The 26,675-nt window shown below is 36.2% G+C and overlaps 1 protein-coding gene and 1 pseudogene across 2 annotated transcripts in view; one reads left to right on the top strand and one right to left on the bottom strand.

The window, feature by feature from the left end:
* The window catches only part of LRP1B (LDL receptor related protein 1B), a 1,553,318-nt gene that overhangs the window by 974,196 nt on the left and 552,447 nt on the right, over positions 1-26,675 (top strand). Inside the window, exon 21 of the mRNA XM_084892846.1 lies at positions 11,588-11,770. Within this exon, the coding sequence (XP_084748972.1) occupies positions 11,588-11,770 (183 nt within the window). The remainder of the gene's footprint in view (positions 1-11,587; positions 11,771-26,675) is intronic.
* On the bottom strand, positions 19,131-19,606 carry LOC311626925 (large ribosomal subunit protein eL21-like; annotated as a pseudogene). Its single transcript has one exon. The product of its transcript is annotated as a large ribosomal subunit protein eL21-like (transcript).

Here is a 26,675-nt window from a genome sequence, read left to right as displayed (position 1 = left end):
TATTCCTGTATCCAGATTTCTGCTTTTGCAGCAATTGCGTTTACTCTCACTTTTTTCTGATTTTCTATGAACTAACATTTACATGATTTCCAAATAATTACTACCTTGTTCTCAATTGCACACTCAATTTTTCTTTAAAATGGGAAAAGTAAGATTTTTTTCACTTATAGATAGGCATTAATAAAATTTCCCAAAGGTCACTAGATGGGACCTGAGCCATTACATGCAATAATCACTGTAAGTCTGTCTGTCTCTTTTCTTTCTTTCTTTTTTTTCTTTCCCACAATTCTCCTTCACATATTGGATTCTTCACATGTTGGAATAGCTGTAGACATTCACATAGAGAAAATTTTCTGGTGCCCAGAAATATGCTTGTCTGCTTTATGAATTTTACCTTATAGGCTCAGAAAATTTAGGAAACTGGAAGATAATTGCAAGATCATTTAGTTCAGTTATTTTATTGTGCAGATGAGAAAAAGGTCTCAGGTAGATGAACCCATCTTTATGCAACAAAACATTATGTTACATCCTGGAAGGCGCTGATAATGTTTTGTGTTAGAGATGTTGAGACTGAGATCTTTGATCCATAAATCATCTTCAGAAGGGATTTTGGAACCAAATGATTATGCCAAGTTCTTTGATGAACATCCAGTAAGGTCTGAAGTATTGCCAAACAAATAATAGCCTACCTAGGGAGGTTGAATCCACTCAGACAAGTACAGATATCAAAATCTGATTTGTAGCTGAAGACTTAGGTTACACATTTAAGCATGGAGGGAATGGAAATTTAAACCTAGCATCTTTTGACTTCCACTCTACTCCAGATCTCATCTCAGCTGAATCATAATATATTTTAGCAGCACAGTATAATCCTAACCACATAGCAATAAATACTGGACACAAACTCAGTCATCTGTTTTGTTTCTCTTTCATGAAAATATTCTGAGATATTTTCTATTCATATTTGCTGAAACACACAATCAAAACAAAATGACCCCTTATTTAAAAACTATTGGCTTTGAATTTGGTGAAATTATGTTATGGTCTCAGCAAAATGAGATAATCATATGTCGTACTTTTTTAGTAAAAATCATGGATTGTTTCCTGAATAGAATACATTTTAAAATAAATGTAAACTCTATCTAGTTTTTGAGAAATATAATATCTGTTTTCAATAAGATAGAAATTATCTGGCTTAAGTTTATTCTCTCACCGATTGGTTTATTTTCCTTAAGGAATGTTAATACCGAGATAGCAAAACAATGTTAATTATTAATAGAGTTAATCCAGAAGAAGCTTCCTTTTGTTCTACCAAACAAAATAGCTCCTTAAAAGTAATTTTAACCTTAATATTGCAAGCAACTTTTATATAAAGAGTAAAGAAAACAAAGACTTTTTGTTTTTGTTATTTTTGAGAATTTATGTTTCTAGCAGTGTAATTATCAGGAAAATTAAAAATAATCATATAAATAGAATTACAGATATTTAAAAATGAAATATTGGAAAATGGTTTATTAAAACAGGAAGAGAGACACAAGTCATTCTCATCTTTACTACACAGAAAATTAGTAATAGTTCTACACTTATTTCTAGATAAATTTTGCTTTTCTATTAAGACACACATGTTGCCAAAATCGGTTTGGCTCAATGGATAGAGCGTCGGCTTGGGGACTGAAGGGTCCCAGGTTCAATTCCGGTCAAGGGCATGTACCTTGGTTGCAGGCATATCCCCAGTAGGGGGTGTGCAAGAGGCAGCTGATCAATGACTCTCTCTCATTGATATTTCTAACTCTCTATCTCTCTCCCTTCCTCTCTGTACAAAATCAATAAAATATCAATATATATATTTTTAAAAAGACACACATGTTGACCCTAAATAGAGTAACATACCTTGTTTTATAAAAAAAAATATACTCAGTAACTAAAGTCAATAGGTAACAAGAACACCTACTTTTTAATGAAGAATCTCAGCCTGTTTTCTGCTGTTTTAATACAGCTGAAAAATAATGGCAAGAATAAATTGATTTTCAAAGTCTTTAAATTCTGCTTCCTCATTCTCCATTTGCAGTTAATGATCAGTGAAATGATAGGATATTAGACGTTTAGCAGAAAATAAGCAAATAAACAAACAAAAAAAGAGGCAAAGCACATGGATAATCTACAAAATAATTCACTTATCAAAAGGAGTGCCTATGCTTTTGAGAAGGTAAAGACAGAAGAAATGAGATAAAACCTGGTTAGTAGTTAGATTATTTCATAGCCTATGTGAAAAGTCTGTCTTTGTTTCCTTATTTATGTGAAATATCTACTGAATTTTCACTTAGGTATTATATTTTGCAATGTGCTAATCACATTCATTCACTTTTTGCTAGGGAAACCATTTCAGTGTTATGTTGGCATTTGTGCACCATTAATTGATTGTTATTATCTGCATCCTAAACCTTTCCCCAAATAACTGCTACATAAAATAATCCACTTAAACTACCACAACCTTCCTGGCATGGAATATTCACTGGTATCAGAATCTTTCAGCACAACACAGTTATTGCTGATATGCATGCACTTGAATCAGCTGTACTGTGAATCATAAACAGAATTTGGGACATTTTACACAGGGGTCACCAAATCTTTTCTGTAATGGCTCAGGTACTAAATATTTTAGTCTTTGCCTATTGCATTTATCAAGTCCACTGTTTTAGCACACACACAAAAATCCATATACTATATATCCTCAAATCATGATTGAGTTCCATTAAAATTTTATTTATAAAACAAAATGGTAGTGGACAAGAATTAGTATGCAGGTCATAGTTTGCTGGTTGACCCCTTATTAAAAAAATGTTAAAAATTATATAGAGATACATTCTAAAGGAGCTATAATCCTTAATAATTCTAGATGCCCTTGTTCCAGTGACCATCAAATTTATTATGATACAAAGTTAAACAATAATGGGGAAAACAAAAGGCCAATGAATGAAGAAAGAAACCATTAATTTTTAAATTCTTTGGTCCTCGTTCAGATATTATATATGTATATCCTTGCACATATTATTTCTATATAATAACTAGAGGCCTGCTGCATGAAATTCATCAGGGGGACTCTGCTGCCTCTGCTGTCTCTGCCTTGGCCTCGGCCCCCACTGCCTCGGCTTCATCCAGGCTAATTAGAATATTATGCTTTTATTATTATAAATGTCCTACATTAAAATATCAAATCATGTTATCTTTAAATCCTTTCTCCAGTAAATATTTGATGCTCACTGTGAGCTAGGCATAGTGGTATGCCAAAAAATAAATTCCAAATGTTATATATCCACATTGCAACCTATTTTACTTAATATTTGACATCTAACATATCTGTTAAGGAGATAGCTTAATTTTAACAGTAAATAGGGGAAAAAATTCTCAATTTTAGCCATTTCGACAGATTAATACGTTCTGGTCACTTGGATTTAGATATTGTAGAATTCCATCACTCCCATGATATATTCAATTCTAAATGAAATGCTCATGGTAGAGTTCCACATATCAAAACTTAACATTTTAATAAACTGAAAACAATGTTTTGTTTCATAGTTTTCACTTTAGTACTTTAACTTACTGGGGATACTTAGCATGCTAAATTGAATTTTTTTTTTCAATATACCGTACTTTTTGAGTGTCTACATGTCTATGAGTTTTTTAACACTAAAAACATTTTTTGTGTTAAATAGAATTTATGCTTAGGAATTCATATATTATTTTCCATTTCCTTCTATTCAACTTTCCTAACTGACCCAGATAGTAAACATTAAAGATTTCAAATATTTTATTTTATTATGAAATTTGCCACTAAGTCCCATGTACTAATAAGTGGTTTTGATTGTCTCACACAACATTTTCTCAGGATAATTTTCACAAGGGCAACATATGGGGATAAAAATAATTTGTTAAAATAGGTGATAACACACACGCGCACACACACACACACACACACACACACACACACACACACCATTGGAAGTGTGTTGAGGTAGGAGGAAAGGACATATGGCATCTAAAATCTATTTGACTTGTGTATGGTCAGTGTCCAATGGTGAGAACAAGTTGATTTAAGAAGTAGGCCCTAGACTTCTTCAATTAGCAGCTGAGATTATTGAACTGTTAGGTAGGCACAGCCCCTGGGGAACCCATCCCACATTACATGTGGAAGAGCAGGACAATAGACCCCCAATGACCCCAACAACGGCTTTCGGCCAGCAGCTCCAGGGCTAAGGACGCTTACTAAGCACCACTCTCTTGAGGATTTCTAGAGACCAGAGATAGCCTCTCTTCCTTCGGAGACTGTTAAGGGTCCCCGCAGACAGAAGCAGGCCAAGGTTATGTCCACGTCCTGTTGGTAAGTGAAATAATGATTGATTGATATGCTGCAAACCTAATCTCAGTCGCTTTGGGGCAGGAGGCGAATACCTAGAAATCTGGAACAAACAGCTGCCAGGGGTGCAGGAATTAGTCATCCGCAGTGATTCATTGCAAAGCTAGGAACAGAGCAAGGACTGACACATGGTAATTATAGGAAATGAGGGGAAGCTTTGCAATACCTGGTGGTTTTTACTTTTCAAAGCATTTTGCAGTGAGTGATAAATTAAAATATAAACTCCATTAAAACAATTTTAAAAAAGTTTTTCTCCCCAGATTGGTCTTACAATTTAAATAATTCATTATATTTGCCATACTATTATTAGCTATTTTCTCAGGAGGGCTTTAACATTTCTTATAAAACAAAATATATTCTGACTATTTAAAAAACAAAATATTTTTTGCAATCTTTTTTTTCTTCTCACAATTTTTAACTTTAAGAGGAAGGAAAAAAAAAAAAAAAAAGCCTGTCTCTATACAGTTGCTAGTCTTTTAACTGCAAATCTTTAGTCACCGTGAATTCATTTAAATATTGAGATAAATTCCACCATCAGTTGCCACATTTTCTCAAGGGCTCTGCATTTATTTATTTATTTATTAGATTCCCCAAATTGTATGCATGGTTTAAATAGCTACAGGGCAAAAGTACAATAAAATTGCACTAGTTGAAAATATAACCAGCATCAGCAACATGAAAACATAACAGTAAAACAGCATGAGCATATACATATAAACATAGTCATCATTTTAGCACTCCATTGGGACAAGCTGTGTTACAAAGATAGACTGTGTGCCAAGCCCCAAAGCTTAAGCATCTGGGCCTCTGGGGAACCACCCAGGCCTGCAACTCAAGTTGGAATGGTCACCACAGGCTCCTCAGAGAAATGCAGCTTGTCACCCAGGGGAAAATCAACAATTTTCCATTAACGGAAGCTTATTTCATTTGGCACGGTTAAGGAGAAATACAACTCCACGATGGTTTTCTGTTTTTTTGGCAGAAGACAACATTTCTAAACACCAATATATACCCAAACCCAATAGACATTAAGAAATAAGTTTAGGGTACTTTTAATTTGTTATGGAGGGCTGGGATGAAAAGATGGGAAAAGAAAAAAACATAAAAGTGTGTTTGTGTGTAATAGTCTACCTCACTTTAGTATAAACTTTGAATAGTCAAGTGACTATTAAATTTAATTTATTTGAATCTTAAGCAAAATATTATGCCAGACACATGTCAAGTATGTGGCATGGAGATAAAGAGGAGAGAAATGTGCCGAAACCGGTTTGGCTCAGTGGATAGAGCGTCGGCTGTGGACTGAAAGGTCCCAGGTTCAATTCTGGTCAAGGGCATGTACCTTGGTTGCGGACACATCCCCAGTAGGGGGTGTGCAAGAGGCAGCTGATTGATGATTTTCTCTCATTGATGTTTCTACCTCTCTATCCCTCTCTCTTCCTTTCTGTAAAAAAAAAAAAAAATCAATACTATATATATATATATATATATATATATATATATATATATATATATAGAGAGAGAGAGAGAGAGAGAGAGAGAGAGAGAGAGAGAAAGAGAGAGAGAGAGAGAGAGAGAGAGAGAGAAATGTAAAATTGGTCCATGCATTTCTTTTGTAATCTGCCATAAAAATCATGAAGAGCTCTGACTCCCTTCCTCAGGAAGAAACATACAAAGCACCATCATGTAAAGTTTCTATTTTATAAATCCTTACAACCTACCCATGGATTTCTTGAGTCTACCGACACCAGAATTAAGGACCTAATCTTCCATAGCTTTTTTCAAAATAAAGTGAATCTTAAAAGAAAATTAGGGGCATTAACAGCAAGCCATGTTGGAGAGGATAATGTAACAAAGACCAGGAGGATATGCATTAGTGATGTGTGTGTGTGAGCATACAAACAGGAGAGTAGTGTCACCATTTAGATTTGAGTGTTTATAATGTTATATATTTTTTCCTCACTCAGACTCATTTAAAACTATTGCCATCTGGTTATTTGTGCTGCCCCTTAGTAGGTGGTATAACAACCCACAGAGGTTTAGACACAGGTAGCTTAAGAAGAAAAAAACAAAAAAGAAAAGAAAAGCCTTAAGGAAATACTACATTTTAAATTCATAAGATCTATGTTTATTTACAATAAGAAAACAAATGAGTAGTTTCACCTATGAATCATAAATGGATAAACTAAAGTAAACAAAATACAAATGGAATTGTAAAAAAATATACCGGACAATAGCAGCATATTCTCTCCTTTCACAGATTCTGCTTTGATATTTGTGACTGTAACTTATTTGGGGCTGCAAATAACATTGAGTTCAAAAACCAGTCCTCTAGATATATAGTTGTCACACTGCTGAGTCAGGAGAAGCGACCCTTTTCCCAAAACAACAATTTATCTCTTTTTGAATCAGATGAATCTATCTAGATTTCTGAGTTTACATGATCTTCTTCTTGAGAATTTCCCATTATATCATTGAGATGGATAAAGAACATGATTTTAAAGAACTAGACCTTTGAAACCAAATCTGGAATATGTGCAGAGTCAAAACATTAATCTTACAATAATTAGATAAAAAATGGATTTTTAAAATTATTATTGACATTTTTGAGGTAACATAGTTCCTAAAGAAATAAAGAATGGGTAGAAGAATAGAAATTGGTGTAAAATTTGATATATGTTATTTAGTTTTACTTAAGGTAATAAAGTGTTTTATAAATTAGATAATTTTAAATATACAATATGTTATTCCTTTTCAAAATTTCAATGCATATCATAATTATGTTCATTTATTCACATAGCCCTCTGAATGTTTCCAGAAATAATTTAAGCTATAACCTAGAAATATTAGATGTTATAAAGAGGAAGGATTTAAACAAAGGCGGAATATGGATGAGTAATATAAGTAAATCTGAGAGGGAGACTTGCTTCAAACAAATACATATAATGAAAAATGATCCATAAAGTTGGCTCTAAATTCTAAAAAGCAATTGAAAAGAGAGAAGCATGGTGAGTTTGGGGATTATTCACAAATATCAATAAAAAGGACTCATAAAGAAGAAAACCTAATTTTTACAGGAGAGTAAAATTACTAGCAATATTGAAGCCCGAGTGAACTGAAAATGCTCCATAATTTTCTAGAAGCAATTCAGAAACAAAAGAAAATGTAAGGAGCAGTTGACCAAGGAGAAAAATGTGCTAGGGGGGAAAAAACAACAATAGAAATTAGCATATTTTTTCTTTTCATGATAAAAGAAGACTATGAATACAATTTGGCCCAGCCTCATGGAAAGTAGGTAGCTCTATTGCTCTGCAAGGATGCTGGTCCAGAAATCTTACTTTTCAAGAAACTGGAAAATCTAGATTTTTTTTGTTTTGTTTGTTTTTAATCTCACCAAAGGATATTTTTTCTTTTGAGAGAGAGAGAGGAGGAGGGAAGAAGGGAGGGAGGGAGGGAGAGAGGGAGGGAGGGAGGGAGAGAGAGAGAGAGAGAGAGAGAGAGAGAGAGAGAGAGAGAGAGAGAAAGAGAGAGAAGCATCCATGAGAGAGAGAGAGAGAGAGAGAGAGAGAGAGAGAGAGAGAGAGAGAGAGAGAGAGAGAGAGAGAGAAGCATCCATGTGACAGAGAAACATCAATAGGTCGCCTCCTGCACAAGCCCCTACCAGTGAAACCAAAATGTGGGATGTTGAGTCTGAGTTCATTGTCTCATAAAAACGCAGAACGAAGTTCACGGACAAATACAGTGGGTGGAAGTTGACTGGGAGAAGCCAGTCCTGGAGAAGCTGTGGCTCCGGTTCCAGGAGCAGCCCCGTGTCCAGAGCTCCCCTTTCATGTTACAGTCAGGAGTAGTTTGGCATCCGACCACAAGAAGGGAAAGTAAAACCCAAGAACCCAACCAGTAGGAGTCACTGAGACACCCTAACTGGGCAGGGAAGGAAGGGTGTGAGCCACAGGCACGAACTTTAAAAATGTATGGATGTTGTAAGACAGGCAGCTTGCAGGTGACCAATCCCAAGGACGTTGCTAAGGCCAAAGTCCCTGAAAGGACCAATCAGGAACTAAGAAGCATATGTACAAAAAAGCCGGGGAACTCCCTCCTCTCTCCTGGCACATCCCACAGTGGAGACCTGGTGATGCTGTTGCAGGGAGCGCATCCCTGTTCCCAGGAGGCTTATGGCCAGATGGGCCTCCACACACGGACTGGTAGACTGCAATTAGCTCTGTCCCGCCTATCTCCCTAGCTTCCCTCTGTCTCCTCACCGGGACCTGGACGGGGATCCAGCCTGCAGCACAGGTACCTTTAAAATGGAAGTCAAACCTGAGACTTGGCCTGAGGGCTGACGCTCTAACTGAGAAAAACTGGCCAGGGGGCCGGGGGGAGGGGGAAAGCAGAGTTTTTAAGAAAATTTTAAAATTTTAAAAATAGTGTATTTGCCGAATTATATATACTGAGCAGTAGATTCAATATATAAGTTGCCCGTCTTCACTCTTATTTTTAAATAAAGTGGAAAAAATGATAGGGTATTCTTTACATTATTTATTATTTTAAATCACTGTGACAATTACCTGAAATATAATGTTTATATGTTATTGGTGAGCTCACACAATAGGTTATAAAATCCAGCGGATCTAAGCTTGGTTTTGTTTTGTTTTGTTTTGTTTTTGTTTTGTTTTGTTTAAGGAAGGTTAAGTAGTAGGAGAAAGAACCGAAGACCATTCACTGCTGCATGTGAGGTGGCTTCTTCACCATAGATTTACTTAGCTCAATGGATCTTGGAACTCCACTTGATTATTCTCCTTTATTTTTCATGAACACTGAAATCACAGAATTTTCAGGTTATCTTTAAAAGAAAACTAGTTTTGAAGACGTCACAATTATTTTTTAATTATTATTTTTACAATTACAGTTTACATTCAATATTAGTTTGTATTAGTTTCAGGTGTACACCATAGTAGTTAGACAGCCATATATTTTACAAAGTATTCCCCCAATATTTTCAGTATCTTCCTGCACCAGACATAGTGATTGCAATATTATTGACTATTTTCCCTGTGCTGTACTTTACATCCCTGTGACTGTTTTTTAAGATTAAACCAACTTCATTGACCTTTACCACGGTAGTGGTTAGGCCATACCGTTAAATTGGGAACTCTGCAGATACTAAATTAAATATTGTGGGAAGTTGCTATATCACATTTCATATATATCTTCCAAATGTGCAGAGACTCTACCATCTTTATTGATTGTGTGTACTCACTCATTTTGTTTAATCAAGAAGTCTATATATCCAAAGTCAGAGGGTTTGGATAACTAGGAAAGTAGAAAAAAAGAGTTGGCTGGTTTTGCAAGGCATTTCATAGCCAGCCTAAAGTCAGGGCCTTCTCTGTAAACTGGGTGTAATTATTGTGTTATTTTCTAAAAAAAATATTAAAAATAAATGTATATATATTTGCATTTATTTTAGAGAGGAAATGAGAGGGAGAGAGAGAAACATCAATGATGAGAGAATATCATTGATCACCTGCCTCCTGTACTCCTCACATTGGGCAGTACAACCCAGGCCTGTGCCCTGACCGAGAATCAAACTGTGACCTCCTGGTTCATAGGTCGATACTTAACCACTGAGCCATGCTGGTCAGGATTATAAGTGTTCTTAACAGAGGTTACTTTTGGAAATTAGTCCAATATGTTTTCTCTAAATTTGAACTCCTATTTTTTTACCAACAGATTTACTCGTGCATTTTTGCTTCAGCAAGGATCTTTTTATTTTTGGTTATTTGCTATTTCATTACTATTCTAGGAATGGATACTTGGGAAGTAGAGTCAAGAGTCAAGGCAATTTTGAGCACCTTCATAATACTGTGCCACCTGACATTATAGTTGTTGAACATCTTTAAATTAGGAAAATATTAGGAGCCAAACTACTTATATCATAAGTATTTACAGCATTACAAAATTGTGTAGTTATAATCATAATTTACAGATACCAGTTTATTTCTTACAACTCTTCAGACTCTCAACTTTCCAGGTGAACAAATAAAGGTTTTAAAAGATTAAATTGCTGCCTTGGTGATATAATTGTTATTTTTAGCTTTGACCTAAATGATTCTAATCTTAATTCATAATACCTGATCCCTATCAAACAAGCACATTAAATAATAGGTAACTTATATGAACCTGTTTCAAATTCATGATAATGTTATAGAATAATTTCTGTTATAGGTATGTAGATTAACTGCTGGATTAGCTATGTAAGATAATAAATTTATTATATTAAAACTCACGTATGGGAATATATATTCTAAATTATTTTATAACAGAATTCAGAGATGCTGGCAACTTTTATCTCATAATATTAAATTTAAAAAATAATTACAGTCAAATTATTCAGTTGTACTATGAATTATCTATATCCCCAACATTTTTATTTCCTTATTCTTGCTTATGCTTACCAGAATATTTTAACCTATATTTTTAGTTATCAGATTTTGAAGAATATAGTTATCTGAGTACTGTATAAATTATTAATTGATAAATTGACTTTGAATATATAGTGCCTCATTAAATTCTTATGTGTCTTCTGTGATTCTAGATTTACAATCTTACATCATAAAGAGTTTGTGTTTATTATAGGGCCTTTTTATTTTTAAATTTTGAATGTTATTCATCAAAGATTTTATTAGCCAGAAACTACATATTATTTACTTAGTTTTCTCATAAGAGTTCAAAATAAGTTAACTAGAGAAGTGTCAAAAGATCAACCAAAGTCAACATTTAGAGTAGAATGTGAAACCTCTTTTATGTGTCAAAGAGAATAGCCTTTCAAAGATCTAATTTTTAATACATTAATTAAAGTTACAGCAGAATAGTCACACATTATCTTACTTGTTTTAAGCTTTTTTTTAATGTATGTGACATTTTTAGGAACTCTTTGGGAGATAAACAATTTTTTCCTTGTTATTAATGTTTCTGAAATGAATTTGAAAATACTAGAGAGTATTATAGCTATTAAACAACTGTTTAATAAAATGTAAGATATGAAAAGTAAATATATATTCTCTCTACCATTATAATAATGTTTAAAGAAAAAAATATTATCAAATATTATAATCAAAATAATATAATTTCTCTTTTGTTTTCTCCCCTCTATCTGCCTCTCTCTCATTTCTATTTAAGAGATTCGTTCTCCTGCTGGTTGTAATGGGAATGAATTTCAGTGCCATCCTGATGGAAATTGTATTCCTGACCTGTGGCTCTGTGATGGGGAAAAAGATTGTGAAGATGGTAGTGATGAAAAAAGCTGTAATGGCACCTTACGATTGTGTGATCACAAAACCAAGTTTTCCTGTCGGAGTACAGGTAAATAGAACATTGCGTTCAGCATCTACAATCTTCTCGGTTGTAGAATCCTTTTAGCCCATCTTCAGTCTATTTTTTATCTTTGTAAGAAGTATTATTGTGTTTCTTCTAATAGGTTGTTCACATTCTATATGTTACAAAAATAGTTAACATTTGAAAAAATGTTTTCATTGATTTCAGAGTGAAAGGAAGAGGTAGAGACAGAAGCACCAATGATAATAGAGAATCATTATTCTACTGCCTCCTGCTCTCCCCCTACTTGGCATTGAGTCCGCAACCTGGGCATGTGCCCTAACCTGTAATCAAACCATGACCTCCCTTCTCATAGATGGTTGCTAAACCACACTGGCCAGACATTATAGCTAACATTTTTTTTAGTTTGTCATTGTTCTAAAAACGTTCTCTACATGAATCTATTTCATCCTGCCAAATCACAATGAGAAACTAAGGCCAAGAAAGTTTTTAACTTGCTCAACTTGAAAAAAGCCCAAAGAAGTTTTAACTTGCTGGCTCACAGAACCTGCATGGCAAACTGAGAATTTAAACCAGGCAATCTGGATTCGGGGTCTAGAATATCAGAGTTCAACAGGAGACCAAAGCAAAACTCATGGACATAAATAAATTCTCACCAAAAAAGTTAATGAAGATGACGAGAAAGGAAAGACAATATTATTTACATTTTTTCCAACTAGTTTTCTAAAAATGATTGTGATGGTGCTAGATTCCATTAGAATGAAGGTGATGACTGTCATTCAGACCTTTGATTTGTTTGAAAGAGTTGCTAAGGTTTATTTCTTTTATGAAGGTATTCTATTAATATTATTTTTTCCTTTTGTTTTCTTACAACAGTAGGGTTCACCTGACATTATTAACTTACTTCCCTCTCTATACCAGATGATTGAGTTGAGGATTAGAGAAAAATAGGTCACAATAAGCTATTGTGGTATAATTAGTGAAATAGGTAATATCCAAATAACCTATGGCAATAATTTTCTATGGATTTAAGGATATGTATGTGAATCATCTCTGAAATTTATTTTTATTGTGAAATTGCTTTGAGTTGCTTAAATCATGAGCTCTTAGAGATTTCTTTTGCTCTCTATTAAGTATTTGAAGCAAAAGGTCAGACAAAGTTATCACAGCTGTGTTTAAGCACTCTGGAAACCACATGGTCCATGGGCATTCAAAGTTATAAAAATGAATCGTGGGTAGTTTTTTTTTTTTTTTTTTTTCCTTAAACACATATTCTGGTTACCATTAAGCATTCAAATAAGAAATAAAAATAAGCTTGAGGGAGAATCCAAGATGGCTGCTCGGGTAGGCAACTAGCCGCAGCCGCACACAACAATTTTAATAAAATACAACTAAAATATAAAATGGACATTACCCAGAACTACAGGAAAGTCGACTGACTGGAAATCCTACAACAAGAAGCAAGGAGAAAACCAGAAGGAAGCACGGAGGAGCTGTAAAAGCCTAAGGTACGGAGACACGCAGCGCGCGCGGAGAGGACGGAGCCGGAGAGGAAGGAGGCCGAGTGCCTGGCGGGCGTTCCCTAGCGGAAAGGAGACCTTGCTGGGCCCCTGACTGCTCTGAACCCCAGTTCTGTGCCAGACCCTGGGGACTCAGGCTCAGCCATAGGGAGCTGGGCTGTAAGTCGGAACCCCGGGGTAGCGGCGAAAGGAGGTCCCAGAGGCGCGCACACAGCGCACAGAGAAGGGACGGCCTGCTGTGCCGCGGGATTGCCCTGACGGGAAGGAGACTGGGGCTCCAGACTGCTGTGAACGCCACCTCCAACTCCACTTCCAACTGAACTGAACCCCAATACCGGGCTCATTGTGGGAGAGCATAGACTGTTTGGCAGCAGGCGAAAATCGAGGGCACCTTTCTCTCAGAGGCGCCGGCAGCGAGCACTGAAGGACCCGCATAGGGCGGGGCTGACGGAAGCCAAAGCTGCAGGCTCCACCCTGAAACCCCGTCCCATCTGTAACTGCGAAATGCGACAACAAAATAGATCACAAACGAAAGAAATGGAGGACAAAAAGCGTCTGGATATAGAGTTCAAATCTACGCTTATAAGGTTTTTCAAGAATTTCCTAGAAAAGATGGATAAGGCCTATGAGGATATGAAAAGAGATCAACTAGAATTAATAAGGAGTCAACAAGAAATGATAAGGGATCAACAAGAAATAAAGAATACATTGTCTGAAATAAAAAATATTCTACAGAGTCCTAAAAACAGAATAGAAGATCGCAAGAATCAAGTCAAAGATTTGGATCATAAAGAGCCAGAAGACACTCCTCCACAGAAGCTAGAAGGCAAGAGAATCCAGAAAATTGAAGATAATGTAAGAAACCTCTGGGACAACTTCAAGCGAACCAACATCAGAATTATGGGGGTTCCAGAAGATGAGAGAGAGCAAGATATCGAAAACATACTGAAAGAAATAGTGACAGAAAAATTCCCCCACCTGGTGAAAGAATTTGACTTACAAGTCCAGGAAGCGCACAGAACTCCAAACAAAAGGAATCCAAAGAGGACCACACCGAGACACATCATTATTAAAATTCCAAGAGCAAAAGATAAAGAGAGAATATTAAAAGAAGCAAGAGCAAAGAAGGTAGTAACTTATAAAGGAGCACCTATACGATTGTCAGCTGACTTCTCAACAGAAACCATGCAGGCCAGAAGGGAATGGCAAGAAATATTCAAGGTGATGAATAGCAAGAACCTACAGCCAAAAATAAGCTACCCAGCAAAGCTATCACTCAGAATCGAAGGCCAGATAAAGAGCTTCACTAATAAAAAAAAGCTAAAGGAGTTCATCACCACCAAACCAGAATTATATGAATTGCTGAAGGGGGTTCTTTCAGAAGAGAAAGTAAACAAAGATAAAAATTATGAACAACAAATACGTAATTATCAACAAGTGAATCTAAAAACCAAGGAAATTAAAAAAATCTGATGAACAATATTAACTGTTGAATATAATAGAATCAGAGGTATGGAAGGGGAGTGAACTGACGATTCTTGGGGAAAAGGGGAGAGGGGGGCGTGGGAAGAGACTGAACATAAACTGTGCACCTATGGATGAGGACAATGGGGAGAGGGGAAAGGGCAGAGGGTGGGGTGGGAACCTGGTGGAGGAGAGCAATGGGGGGGGGGGAGGAACATTTGTAATAATATGAAAAATAAAAACTTATTAAAAAAAAAATAAAGTAAAAAAAAAAAAAAAAGAAATAAAAATAATATAAGCTAACATGGTCATAGAGAAATAAGTATTTCTGATGCCCATTCCTAGTAAGAGAGTTGTGTTTCCAAAATGAAAAGTATTCCAATACTGTTTTTCACAATTATGTGATTCTTTTTAGTTGTTAAATAGCCTTAGTTTGGGGTTATTACTTCTATTTTAATCTGTAGTTTAAGAATAGTAAAGCACAATGTTTCAAACTATTTATGGAGCCATAATTTGCAATTAGTATGCATATTTATAGTAGACATTTATGAATATTACAGACATCAAAATGAACTACAGTTATAAGCATTGGATTTTGAATATGTACACATCTATAATCTTTTTTATATTTAAAATTTTACTTTAATCAATTTCTCACTTTTACAAGCTAGCAGACCTTTAAACTACCCAAGACATTGAATTGAAATTCATATTTATTTTCAAAGATTTCTAATGCTAGTTTGAGCATTTAAAAGTCAAGGTAATCAACTTATATTGGTGGTTAAAATGGCTTTTCTTTTATACACAATAACTTGCCTCTTATTATCATTAAAATATACAGATTTTTATTGCTATAAATAAGAGAGAGGTAAGTAAAATTAAAGTACAATATAACTATTTAATATCTTCTACTTTCAAAGAACATATTCTTTTTTTTTTTTAATCTTTATTGTTGACAGTATTACATAGGTATTCCTTTTCCCTCCTTTAATCTCTTCCAGCCTGCTCCCATCCCCCCATCCCAGGCTCTCATCACCCCATTGTCTGTGTCCACAAGTTATGCATATATGCATACCTGTTAATTTGTTGATCTATTCTCACCCACCCTCCACTTAAAAGAACGTATTCTTGATCAAGAAATATATCCTCCTACATCCAGGCTCTCACACCCCAGAACAGATATTTGCAGTTATATTTTAGTTAGTGAGTCACGGAAGAAATTTCAAGTCTACCATTAATGGAAAAGATTTTCAGAAATGCCACGCTTCAGATTCAAAAAGGAAAAACAACATTAGATATTATATAGTGATAGAAAGGTCATGAGCTAAATAATTCCACAGATGCTGATAGGAAAGTAAATTTGACTCATCATGCCCGCGTCTAGAAATCCATTTAAAGGAAAACAGGAATGCATAAAAATATATGCACAAAGATTTTCAATACAGCATTTTTAATAACATAAGACTGGAAATAATGCACTGCCCATTTATAGGGGAACTAAATAATTATAGTTCGTTCACACATTACTTTAATGTCATTAAGAAGATTTAAGAAAAAGATGCATATGAAGGTGAAATTGTAAATTCATGCTTTGAATCTTGTCTCTACTGCTAAAACACATAGGTGTGATAATAAAATATAACAGGAAAAAATGAGAGATGTGTAGCCTTATTAACAAACAAAATATATCTTTTATTTACAGGTATAAAACAAAATAACAAATGGTGAGCTACATTGAAGCTGGGTGCTGCTTTGGGTTGGACACAGAGGCTAGGAGAGATGGGCAGGTGTTCAGATCTGCACTTGTCCATGTTTATGTCTGAATAGAGCCGTGTTTCCCAACCTTCTCTCATGATGAGAATCACCTGGTGGAGTTGTTAAAACACAGATTCCTGAATCCCAACTAAGAAGTGCTAAACTAGAATTTTTGGGAACATATAGGTAAAATTGTATACTTAACTAGTGCTCTAAGACAGATTTTATATACAGAGCACTAAGTTAGGTATGCAATTTTACCTATATGTTCTCAAAAATTCTAGTTTAGCACTTCTTAGTTGGGATTCAGGAATCTGTGTTTTAACAACTCCACCAGATGATTCTCATCATGAGAGAAGGTTGGGAAACACTGGAATAGAGGGAGTAGGTGACTGGAGAAAAAGAGGGAGAAGCTCCTACTTGTACAGTCTCCTCTTTTATTTTATTTTTTTAAATATATTTTATTGATTTTTTTACAGAGAGGAAGGGAGAGAGATAGAGAGTTAGAAACATTGATGAGAGAGAGACATCAATCAGCTTGCCTCTTGCACAGCCCCTACTGGGGATGTGTCCACAACCAAGGTACATGCCCTTGACCGGAATTGAACCTGGATCTTTCAGTTTGCAGGCTGAGGCTCTATCCACTGAGCCAAACCTGTTTTGGCACGTCTCCTCTTTTAATTGGATCTCTTTCCAAGCATGGTGATAGATTGGTAGTGACCCCATATATCTTTCACTTTAGATTCCTTTGGAAAAGTCATATGCATTTCCAGTCAGGGTAGGGTTAGGATTAAGGATGATGTGATCTTTAGCAAAATAATGTAACACCACTAACTGACAGGCTTGGCGATTTAACTCTGACAGTGGTTTCATAAACATTCCACTCTGTTCTGATCCTTTGTGTAATGAAAATCCACTGTGAGCTTCTGTGAATGGCAATGCATTATTCTTTTCTATGTTTAGACTGTTTTGTTTTCCTTTCATTATAATAGCAGTAAATACAAAGTGAAATGTTGAATTTAATCATTGTTAAAAATCTATCTGGATAATTAGAACTAAAAATATCCTACAATGGAATAGTGATTTTGTTAGAATTATATGATGAATTGTGTATGAAGAATTTCTAAACACAGCACTATTTTATTTTCTTTCTGTAATCAACCCCATGGGATACTTTTATTTATCCCTGACAAAAATAATATGGTGAGCTCTTCATTGCCAAGGCCCTGTAAAGATAATAGAATGCTTTGCATATTGTTTATTATGAGCCTTGTATATTTCTCTTTGGATTCTTCCCAGTGGCAGTTTTAAACCCCTTGCTGCATGATTATTCTTCTCTCCTTTCAACCCTGTCTCTAAAGAAGAATACCCCCTCCATATGTCCAGAAGGGGTCTTCTATAGATATTGATCCTTTGACCTTCTACTTCCTGTGGGAACTTAGTCACTTTTCTTGCTTATGTCTTCAGTTTTATTCTCTACACAATTTTTTCTTTTGCTCTGTAAATATACCTAGTCCAATTACTGCAAAAACATTTTATTAGTTTTTGCTGTCTCCCTTCTTCCCTTTATTAAATCACCATTGTAGTACATTGAGATGCTTTATCTCTCACTCATTCCGTCACTATTTTTAATCTAACATCCAGTCATATCTTTAATGGAAATTGCTGTTTCGGTGGTTAACAGGGATGATATTTCAGTCCATACTTTTCTCATTTTTGATTCCTGACCTACCATTTAGTAATTACATGAGTTCAAATAAATTATTGAACCTCTCTAAGCTTCAATTTCCTGATCAGTAAATTAGAGATGATAACAATCAATATAATTTATTAAAAATGCCTAGAACAGTACATGCTTAACGAATGATATTTTGAAAGATTAATACTGCACTCTGACTTCTTTTTCTGGAGCACATGTCCTCTCCTTGAAACCTTTGATTCTATTACAGTTTTTTTTTTTAATTAATTGATATTTAGAGAGAGAGGAAGAGAAAGGGACACACAGAGAAACATCAGTGTGGGTGAAACATTAATCAGCTGCCTCCTCCACTCAACCTATGGGAGATCGATCTAGTCAGCAATCCAGGCATGTGCCCTGACTGGGAATCAAACTGGCAACCTTTGGGTGCAAGAGCCACATTGAACAGGGTTGTTGTTGTTTTCTTTTCTTTCTTTTTTTTTTCAGTTGTATTGAGAAATAATTCTGTACATCACTGTATGAGTTTAAGGTGCACAGCATGAGAGTACATATATTGTAAAATATATTTTCATACAAATAAAATTAAAAAGAGGAGATATCTCCTTGTTATGAGAACTCTTAGAATCTACTTTCTTAACATTCTGATATATCATACAGCAATTTAATTATAGTCATTATAATCTTTTATTTAATTGATTGGCTGCCTCCTGCACTCCTCCTACTGGGGATCAAGGCCACAACCCAGACATGTGCCCTAGACTGGAATAGAATCTGGGACCCTTAGGTTCTTGGGCTGATGTTCTATCCACTGAGCCAAACTGGGTAGGGCGACACTAAGTTTTTCTGTTTTTTTTTAAATTATGCTTTGGGTGAAGGGACGTCACCCTTCCACTCAATTAAGAGAAACATTTTTATCAGCACAGAAGTCTTGTTTATTTTTACCCACTTGTCATGCCATGAATTCATAGGGAACGGGTTCCAGCAGCTCAGGCTCCTTTTCATTGGTTCTCACACAGTGAGCTTCTCTGGGTGGAGCCGACTGACACTTTAGTTGAACCCAGGTACCTTTCTCTCTGGCTTCCTTCTTTTTCTGATCATTTTCTTTCACACGTTTCAGGAAACTCTCAGCTCTTAGAGTGCTTAATAATCTCACTACATACATTAACTCTCTTGGCAAGAATCTTGTCCTTGACTTGCTTGTTCACATCAATGCCCACTGCATGCTGGGTGACATTGTAGACTCTCCCAGTTTGCCATGGGAATATTTGTGGGGCATTCCTTTTAGAACAGTGCCCATTACCTTGATGTCCACAATATCACCTTGGAGATTCACATGTATATGGCCAAACGAACAACTCCATGTTTTCTAAAAGGCCTAGAGAACATATAGCAGGTGCCTCTCCATTTTCCCTTTGTGTTAGTCATTTTGGCAAATTACTGGAAGATGGTGGTTCTGGCTGGAAGGCCATTATAATCTTACTAGAGGCCCAGTGCACAAAATTCGTGCACAGGGGAGGAGGTGTCCCCTCAGCCTAGCCTGCACCTTCTCCAATCCCCAGGATTGGCCCTAAAGCAGCAGTCAGGCATTCCTCTCACAATCCTGTACTACTGGCTCATAATCATTCACCCACCTGCCTGCCTGGTCATCCCTAACTGCCTCTGTGCTGGCCTGATTGTCCCTAACTCTTCCCCTCCCCCCGATGGCCAGGTAGCTCCCAACTGCCCCCTCCCTGCTAGCCTGGTCACCCCTTACTGCCCCCCCAGCCAGCCTAGTCACTCCCAACTTTCCCCCTCTGGCCTAGTCACCTCTTACTGCAGCCCCCTCCCGGCTAGGTCACCCCCAACTGCCCCTCTTTACCATCGTGGTTGCACCTAACTGTTCCCCCTGCTGGTCTTATCGCCCCCAACCTCACCCCCCCTCTGCTGGCCTGGGCAGCTCCAACGTCCTCCATCTGCCAGCCTGGTCGCCCCTCACAGACCCCCTGCTAGCCTGGTCACCCCACACAGTCTGCTCGTTCTGTCATTTGGTTGTACCTCACTAACCCCCTTGCTGGCCTGTTCATAGGCAGCCATCATGTGAGGGTGTGACAGTCAATTTGCATATTACATCTTTATTATATAGGATTATAACTGGAAGTTCTTACATTTTGACCATTTTCCTATAATTACCCTCTCACCTCTGATCTTTTTTTCTATAAATTTTGTGGGATTTTTAAAACATTCCACATATAAGAGAACTTCCAATACTTTGTTTTTCTCTGACTGAAATCACTTAGCACAGTGGTTGGCAAACTCATTAGTCAACAGAGCGGTACTTTTGACATGCCTAACTTGTGATTATTTTTCAAGTTCTAATGCTACCTCTACAATTTATCTAACATCACTCATTTCATTCTTTCTGTATATATAAAAGCCTTAGTTTAAGCCTGCATTATTTCACAATAAGACCATTGTGTGTTGCCGAAACCGGTTTGGCTCAGTGGATTGAGTGTCGGCCTGCAGACTGAAAGGTTCTGGGTTCAATTCCAGTGAAGGGCATGTATGTTGGTTGCAGGCACATCCCCAGAAGGGGGCATGCAAGAGGCAGCTGATCGATGACTCTCTCTCATCAATGTTTCTAACTCTCTAGTCTGTATCTCTCTCCCTTCCTCTCTGTAAAAAATCAATAAAATATATATGTAAAAAAAATCTTTAAAAAAAAAAAAAAGACCATTGTGTGGCCTACTATTTTCTCCTGGCCATTATTATCTTTAATCCATTATATACACAACTTTGGCTTTCTCTTCATAAGCTATATAACCGTAATGCATCTTCTCAAAACCTTTCAATGGTTATCCATTGTCCATAAAATTTAAGGACCCTTCTTGAATTAGTAATCAGCATTTTATAAACTATGGCCCCCAAACTGCCTTATTATTGCTTCTGTAACAGGTATGGCTCTTTCCCATCTCTATACATTTACATAGGGGTTACATTTTATGTATGGGTTATATTCAGCACATAAAGCTAAAACTGCCAATGTTCAAATTTATTATAGAAAATCATCCATAAAACTCCGTATGCATGCTTATTTCTATATAGTCCTGATGAAAATTTGTACTTACAACTACATTATTAAGAAAATAATGTGTAGCATAAGATAAAACATACATATACAATATATAAATTTATAGTGGATCCACTCAGAAATGGAAGAGCAACAAATTAAGGAAGAGTTGATTTACTTCCGCCATCAATGCCCTGACATATTTCCATTGAGTAATAGGATTGATCATCATGCTATTAAAGTGTCTTTTTCTCTCTCTCTTTTTGCTTTACTTGTCCCCCCCCAAGAGGGTCTAGATTTGAATGTTAAAATGGCACACAGAAGACAGCTTTCTATATACAATGCTTTTATTTCTCGTGCTCATATATAATATTTACAGCCACCTTTTAAAAACCATTTCCAAATAACATCTTGGTAAATTTTATCTCAACCTTCCAATCACACATACTTTCTACCTATGTGAAATTCCATAGCACGCTGTGATAATTATATTACTTGTATTATTTTTATATGCTCAATATTAGAATGTTTGTCACTACTAGACTAATTGCTCCATAGGGTCAGGATTTTTTTATTTCCACATTCTTTGGCAACTAAGGAAGCAAATAATATTCAATAAATATTTACTGAATTAAATTGAAGTCAAACATTATAAATGAAACATGTATGTGGTATTAAAGGTTAGTAATGTAAAAATTAAAAGCTTGCAATTTAAAGGCAAGTATTTTAAAAGACATTATAAATATATTATTGAGTAAATTCATTAGGATTTTCTCAAAGATTCATTTCTCTTTATACCCATATTTTTAATATTAACTGCTGGTCATATCTCAGAAGAGAAGTTATCCTGTTATACCCTGTTATACATTTGTAAATTGCTTGACTTGCTTTATCTTAAAAGACCTGTGTTGTCTTTTAAGATAAAGCAAGTCAAGCAATTTATAAATGATGACTCTATCATTTTTAATAGTCACACAGTTTTATAGAGAAAAGAGAAACTATTCAAGAGATCATATAAATGTACTTTTGGAAAGCAGCACATTTTCTAAGGTTACCTAGAAACTCATTTTTCCTGTAGTTGTTGTGGTGGTGGCTTTTTAACTAAACTGTATATTTTAAGGAGACACAAATTAAAATAGTCCTGATAATGTCTTTGTGTGTGTTTGTGTATGTATGTGTGTGTGTGTGTGCATGAAATTGTACTAGCTGCCATGAAACCAACATGCTTATTTTTGTTACTTTTGTTTGTTGTTTATGCTGTTGTTACTTGGCTATTCTTATTCTCTTTGCTCAAGGGTAACACTTCATTTCCCATAAGGGTTTTTACATATAGTTATCAGGTTGAAAACCTCATTACAAATAAATCAGAAACTAATAGAGGCCCAGTGCATGAAATCCATGCACTGGGGTGGGCGTGGGGAATCCCCTCAGCCCAGCCTGCACCCTCTCCAATATGACCCCTTGGGGGATGTCCAACTGCCTATTTAGGCCTAATGCCGAGTATCGGATCTAAACCAGCAGTCAGACATCCCGCTCACAATATGGGACCGCTGGTTTGTAATTGCTCACCTGCCTGCCTGCCTATTTGCCCCTAACTGCCTCTGTCTGCCCACCTGATCATCCCTAACTGCCTTCCCCCTACCAGCCTGGTCGCCCCTAACTGCCCGCCTCCCCCATCGGCCTGGTTTTCCCTTACTGCCCTCCCTGCCAGCCTGGTTGCCTCCAACTGCCCCCTCTCTGCGAGCCTGGTTGCCCCTTATTGACCCCCCTGCTGGCCTGGTTGCTCCACGAAGCCTACTGTTTAGTTGTTTGGTCTCCCCATGTATCCTGCTGTTCAGTCATTTGGCTGTCCCTCGCTAACCCCTCTCCTGGCTTTGTCGCCCCACCAGCATGCAGTTCAGTCATTTGTTCATCCCTCACTAACCCCCCTTTTGGCTTTGTCACCCCATGCAGTCTGCTGTTTGGTTGTTACTATGAAGGGATCCTGAACAATTTGCATGTTACCTTTAATTAGTATATATTATATAGAACTCTACTTGATATAAACACCTAGTATTATTTTCAGCATGTAATCCCCCTATCTAATAAAAGAGTAATATGCAAATTGACCATCACTGTAACACACAAGATGGCTGCCCCCATGTGGGCGAAGATGGTAGCCACCATGTGGACATAAGATAGCTGCAGGGGAGGGAAATTGGGGAGATCAGGCTAGCAGGGGAGGGCAGTTAGGGGTGACCAGACTGGTAGAGGAGGACAGTTGCGGGGTACAGGCCTGCAATGAGGGCAATTGGGAGGGATCGGGCCTATAGAGGAGGGCATTTGGGGGCAATCAGGCATTCGGGTGAGGGCAGTTGGGGGTTACCAGGCCTGCAGGGGAGGGCAGTTTGGGGGAACCAGGCCTGTAGAGGAGGTCAGTTGGGGGGAATCCAGATCTGCAGAGGAGGGCAGTTGGGAATGACTGGGCCGGCAGGAAAGGCAGTTGTGGGGACCAGGCCTGCAGGGGAGGACAGTTATGGTTGACTAGGCCAGCAGGGAAGAGCAGTTAGGGGCAATCATGCTGGCAGGAGAGTGGTTAGGGGTAATCAGGCTGGCAGGCAGAAGTGGTTATGGGAAGTCAGGCAGGCAGGCAAGCGAGTGGTTGGGAGCCAGCAGTCCTAGATTGTGAGAGGGCAGTTGGACATCCCTTGAGAAGGTGCAGGCTGGGCTGAGGAACATTCCCTTCCCACTGCCCCATGCATGAATTTCATGTACTAGGCCTCTAGTGTTTTTATAAAGAAGAATTAGTAAAGACAAAGTGAAATACTTGCCTATTTGAACTTATTTGTGCACATTTAAAATATATATTTTTAATGTTGGTTTTTAAATATTGGATATTTACGATTTCTATAACACATTTTAATATTACTAATCTTTATTTTGTTTCAATAATAATATTTTGACACAAGTCTCAAGTTTCTTATTTATAAAGGAGGGACCTAAAACAAGGATATCTATAATAATTATTTTTTCAAGATATTAAGGCCAAAGACTTGACTATGTAAGGATTTGTTTTGATACAAATCAAGTAAAAATCAACATTATTTAAGCATATTTACTAAAGTCATTTGCTTTGGGGGATTTTACCCAATTAATGGTAATAAATTAGAAATGTAATTATATATACCTGGTGCACCCTCTTATCTACGATATATTTTTATAAAAATTAAAATCTAACAAAAAAGAAATTAGAGAAGCAGTGACACTTCAAACAAACCTTGAAAAATCATAGGAACACAGCTTTTTAAACATATATTTTATCTAAACTGTGTATTCATATGTATTCATATATCTGGTAATACAACATATGTTAAAGTTAATAGTCATTTGAATAAACTCTTTTCATACAGCATTAAGGTTAAGGATGACAAATAGGTATGATTGGTATTCTGACCTTAAAAGATGGATATTGATTTATGGATGAGTTTATTGAAACAATTCTAAGACCACTCCGAAGTCAGTGGTTAAAATCTCATGATGGATAACTGATGTTTGGGGAAAAATAGGAAGTGGTTTCTTGAGTTACCAAACTAAGAATGAAAGTTACTATATTATTCTTGAACTCCCTCTTCACGCTGTTATACTTGCAGATGACTCCTTACCATTTAATACTTAAGTACATGATGTCATATTTTAGACCATAGTTATATATTAAGCATCGATCTTCTCTTGCTAACTAGATTATAAAGTCCTAGGTGACAGGGACTTGATGTTATGACTCTTATATTTCCTAAAGTCCCTAGGAAAGTGAAAGGCCCAGAGAAACCTTAATATTGAATTTTTATAATGTATCTGTAGAAACTATCAGATTTTATTGCACTTGTGAATACATTTTATCTTTGTCATTTTGAAATGAGAGAGTATTTTTGGGGATAACTTACTTTGAAGTATGGGAGAAGGAAAATAAAATAGCACAAAAGGATTCAATGAAAATTATCTCTGCCTCCTATTCCAGGTTTCCAGTACCTCAAGTCTTCCTAACTAGAGGGATTAATTTTTAACTATTTTTTGTGTAGCCCTCCAGAAAGAATTTGTGAATCAAGGAGCTTAGCCATGTATTTATAATGCTATCTGAATTAAAATGCAGAATACTAGTAAACAGACAAATCTCTTTTAACATGTAAGATAGCCTACCGTACATTCAACTTTATGGCTTTTCTTATTTAGAATTTTTAGAGATTATTTTATATTAATGTATGCAGAACCATCTCATTTTTTTTTTCACTCAAGCATATAATTTCAATATATGGATGCATTGTAATTGATGTTACCACTTTTGAAAATTATAATTTGTTATTACTATTTTTTTTACTAATATACACAAAGCAGCAACACATACCTCATATATGCATTTTTATGAATTTGGGCAAATATATTAATTTAAAAATAAAAAATATAATTACTGTGGTTGAGAGTTGATGCATTTTTCTTTGCTAGATTTCATAATAATGTCTACAGAAAGATTACCCAATTTTCAGTCCCCTCAAAATTTGGCTATTATTTAAACCCTTCTCAAATCTGTTTTTGTTTTTTTTTGTCTAACTTTTGGGTCTTAATCAATCTGAAAGAGAAAAAAATGGTGTCAAATTGCTGTTTTACTTTTTAATTGAATGTTATTTTGAAAATCTTGTATTCGTAAGCCATTATTAATTTATTGTGACTCTTACACTTGTATTGAGTTATTGATCTTTATCTTATTGATTTGTTAAGAGCCAATTTATGTTAAAAAATACGATCTTTTCTAAACTATATTATTATTTTTCTGATATTCATTTTATCTATATATGGATTTTATTGTTGCAATGTGGAATAAAAATATTAATAAAATCAAGTTTATCATTTGTCTTTTATGTTTTCTGGGATTGTATATGACCATTTAAAGTTATTGTTTTAGTGTCTATTTAATTCTAGAATATTTTTGTGTTTATCATCATTAATTCAAAATGCCTCTTCAATCTATCTTGAATTTATTTGGGTATAAGAATCAAGTAAAAACTCAGCTCTACTTTTTTCTCCAGATGGCTAATCCATGATTCTACTGTCATTAACTTTGTAATTATTTTTTCTATTATTTAGAATTGTAATTTTATATATTAAAACCATTTACATAAAGTAGAGGCCCGGGGCACAAATTCATTCACCAGTGGGGTTCCTAGGCCTGGCTTGCGGGGTTGGACCAAAACTGGCTCTCCAACATCCCCCAAGAGGTCCCAAGTTGCGAGAGGGCACAGGCCAGGCTGAGGGACCCCACCAGTGCACAATTGGGGCTGGGGAGAGACACAGGAGGTTGGCCAGCCGGGGAGGGACCATGAGAGGGCTCCAGGGACTGTCTGGCCCATCTTGCTCAGTCCTGATGGGATGGACCCTAGCAGCAAGCTAATCTACCAGTTGGAGCATCTGCCCCCTGGT

Source organism: Pipistrellus hanaki (genome assembly GCF_964339955.1).
Source record: "Pipistrellus hanaki genome assembly, chromosome: 8".
In the NCBI taxonomy this organism is placed as follows: Eukaryota; Metazoa; Chordata; class Mammalia; order Chiroptera; family Vespertilionidae; genus Pipistrellus; species Pipistrellus hanaki.
The sequence above is the reverse complement of the archived record's forward strand: the minus strand, read 5'-3'. Positions and strand labels throughout refer to the sequence as shown.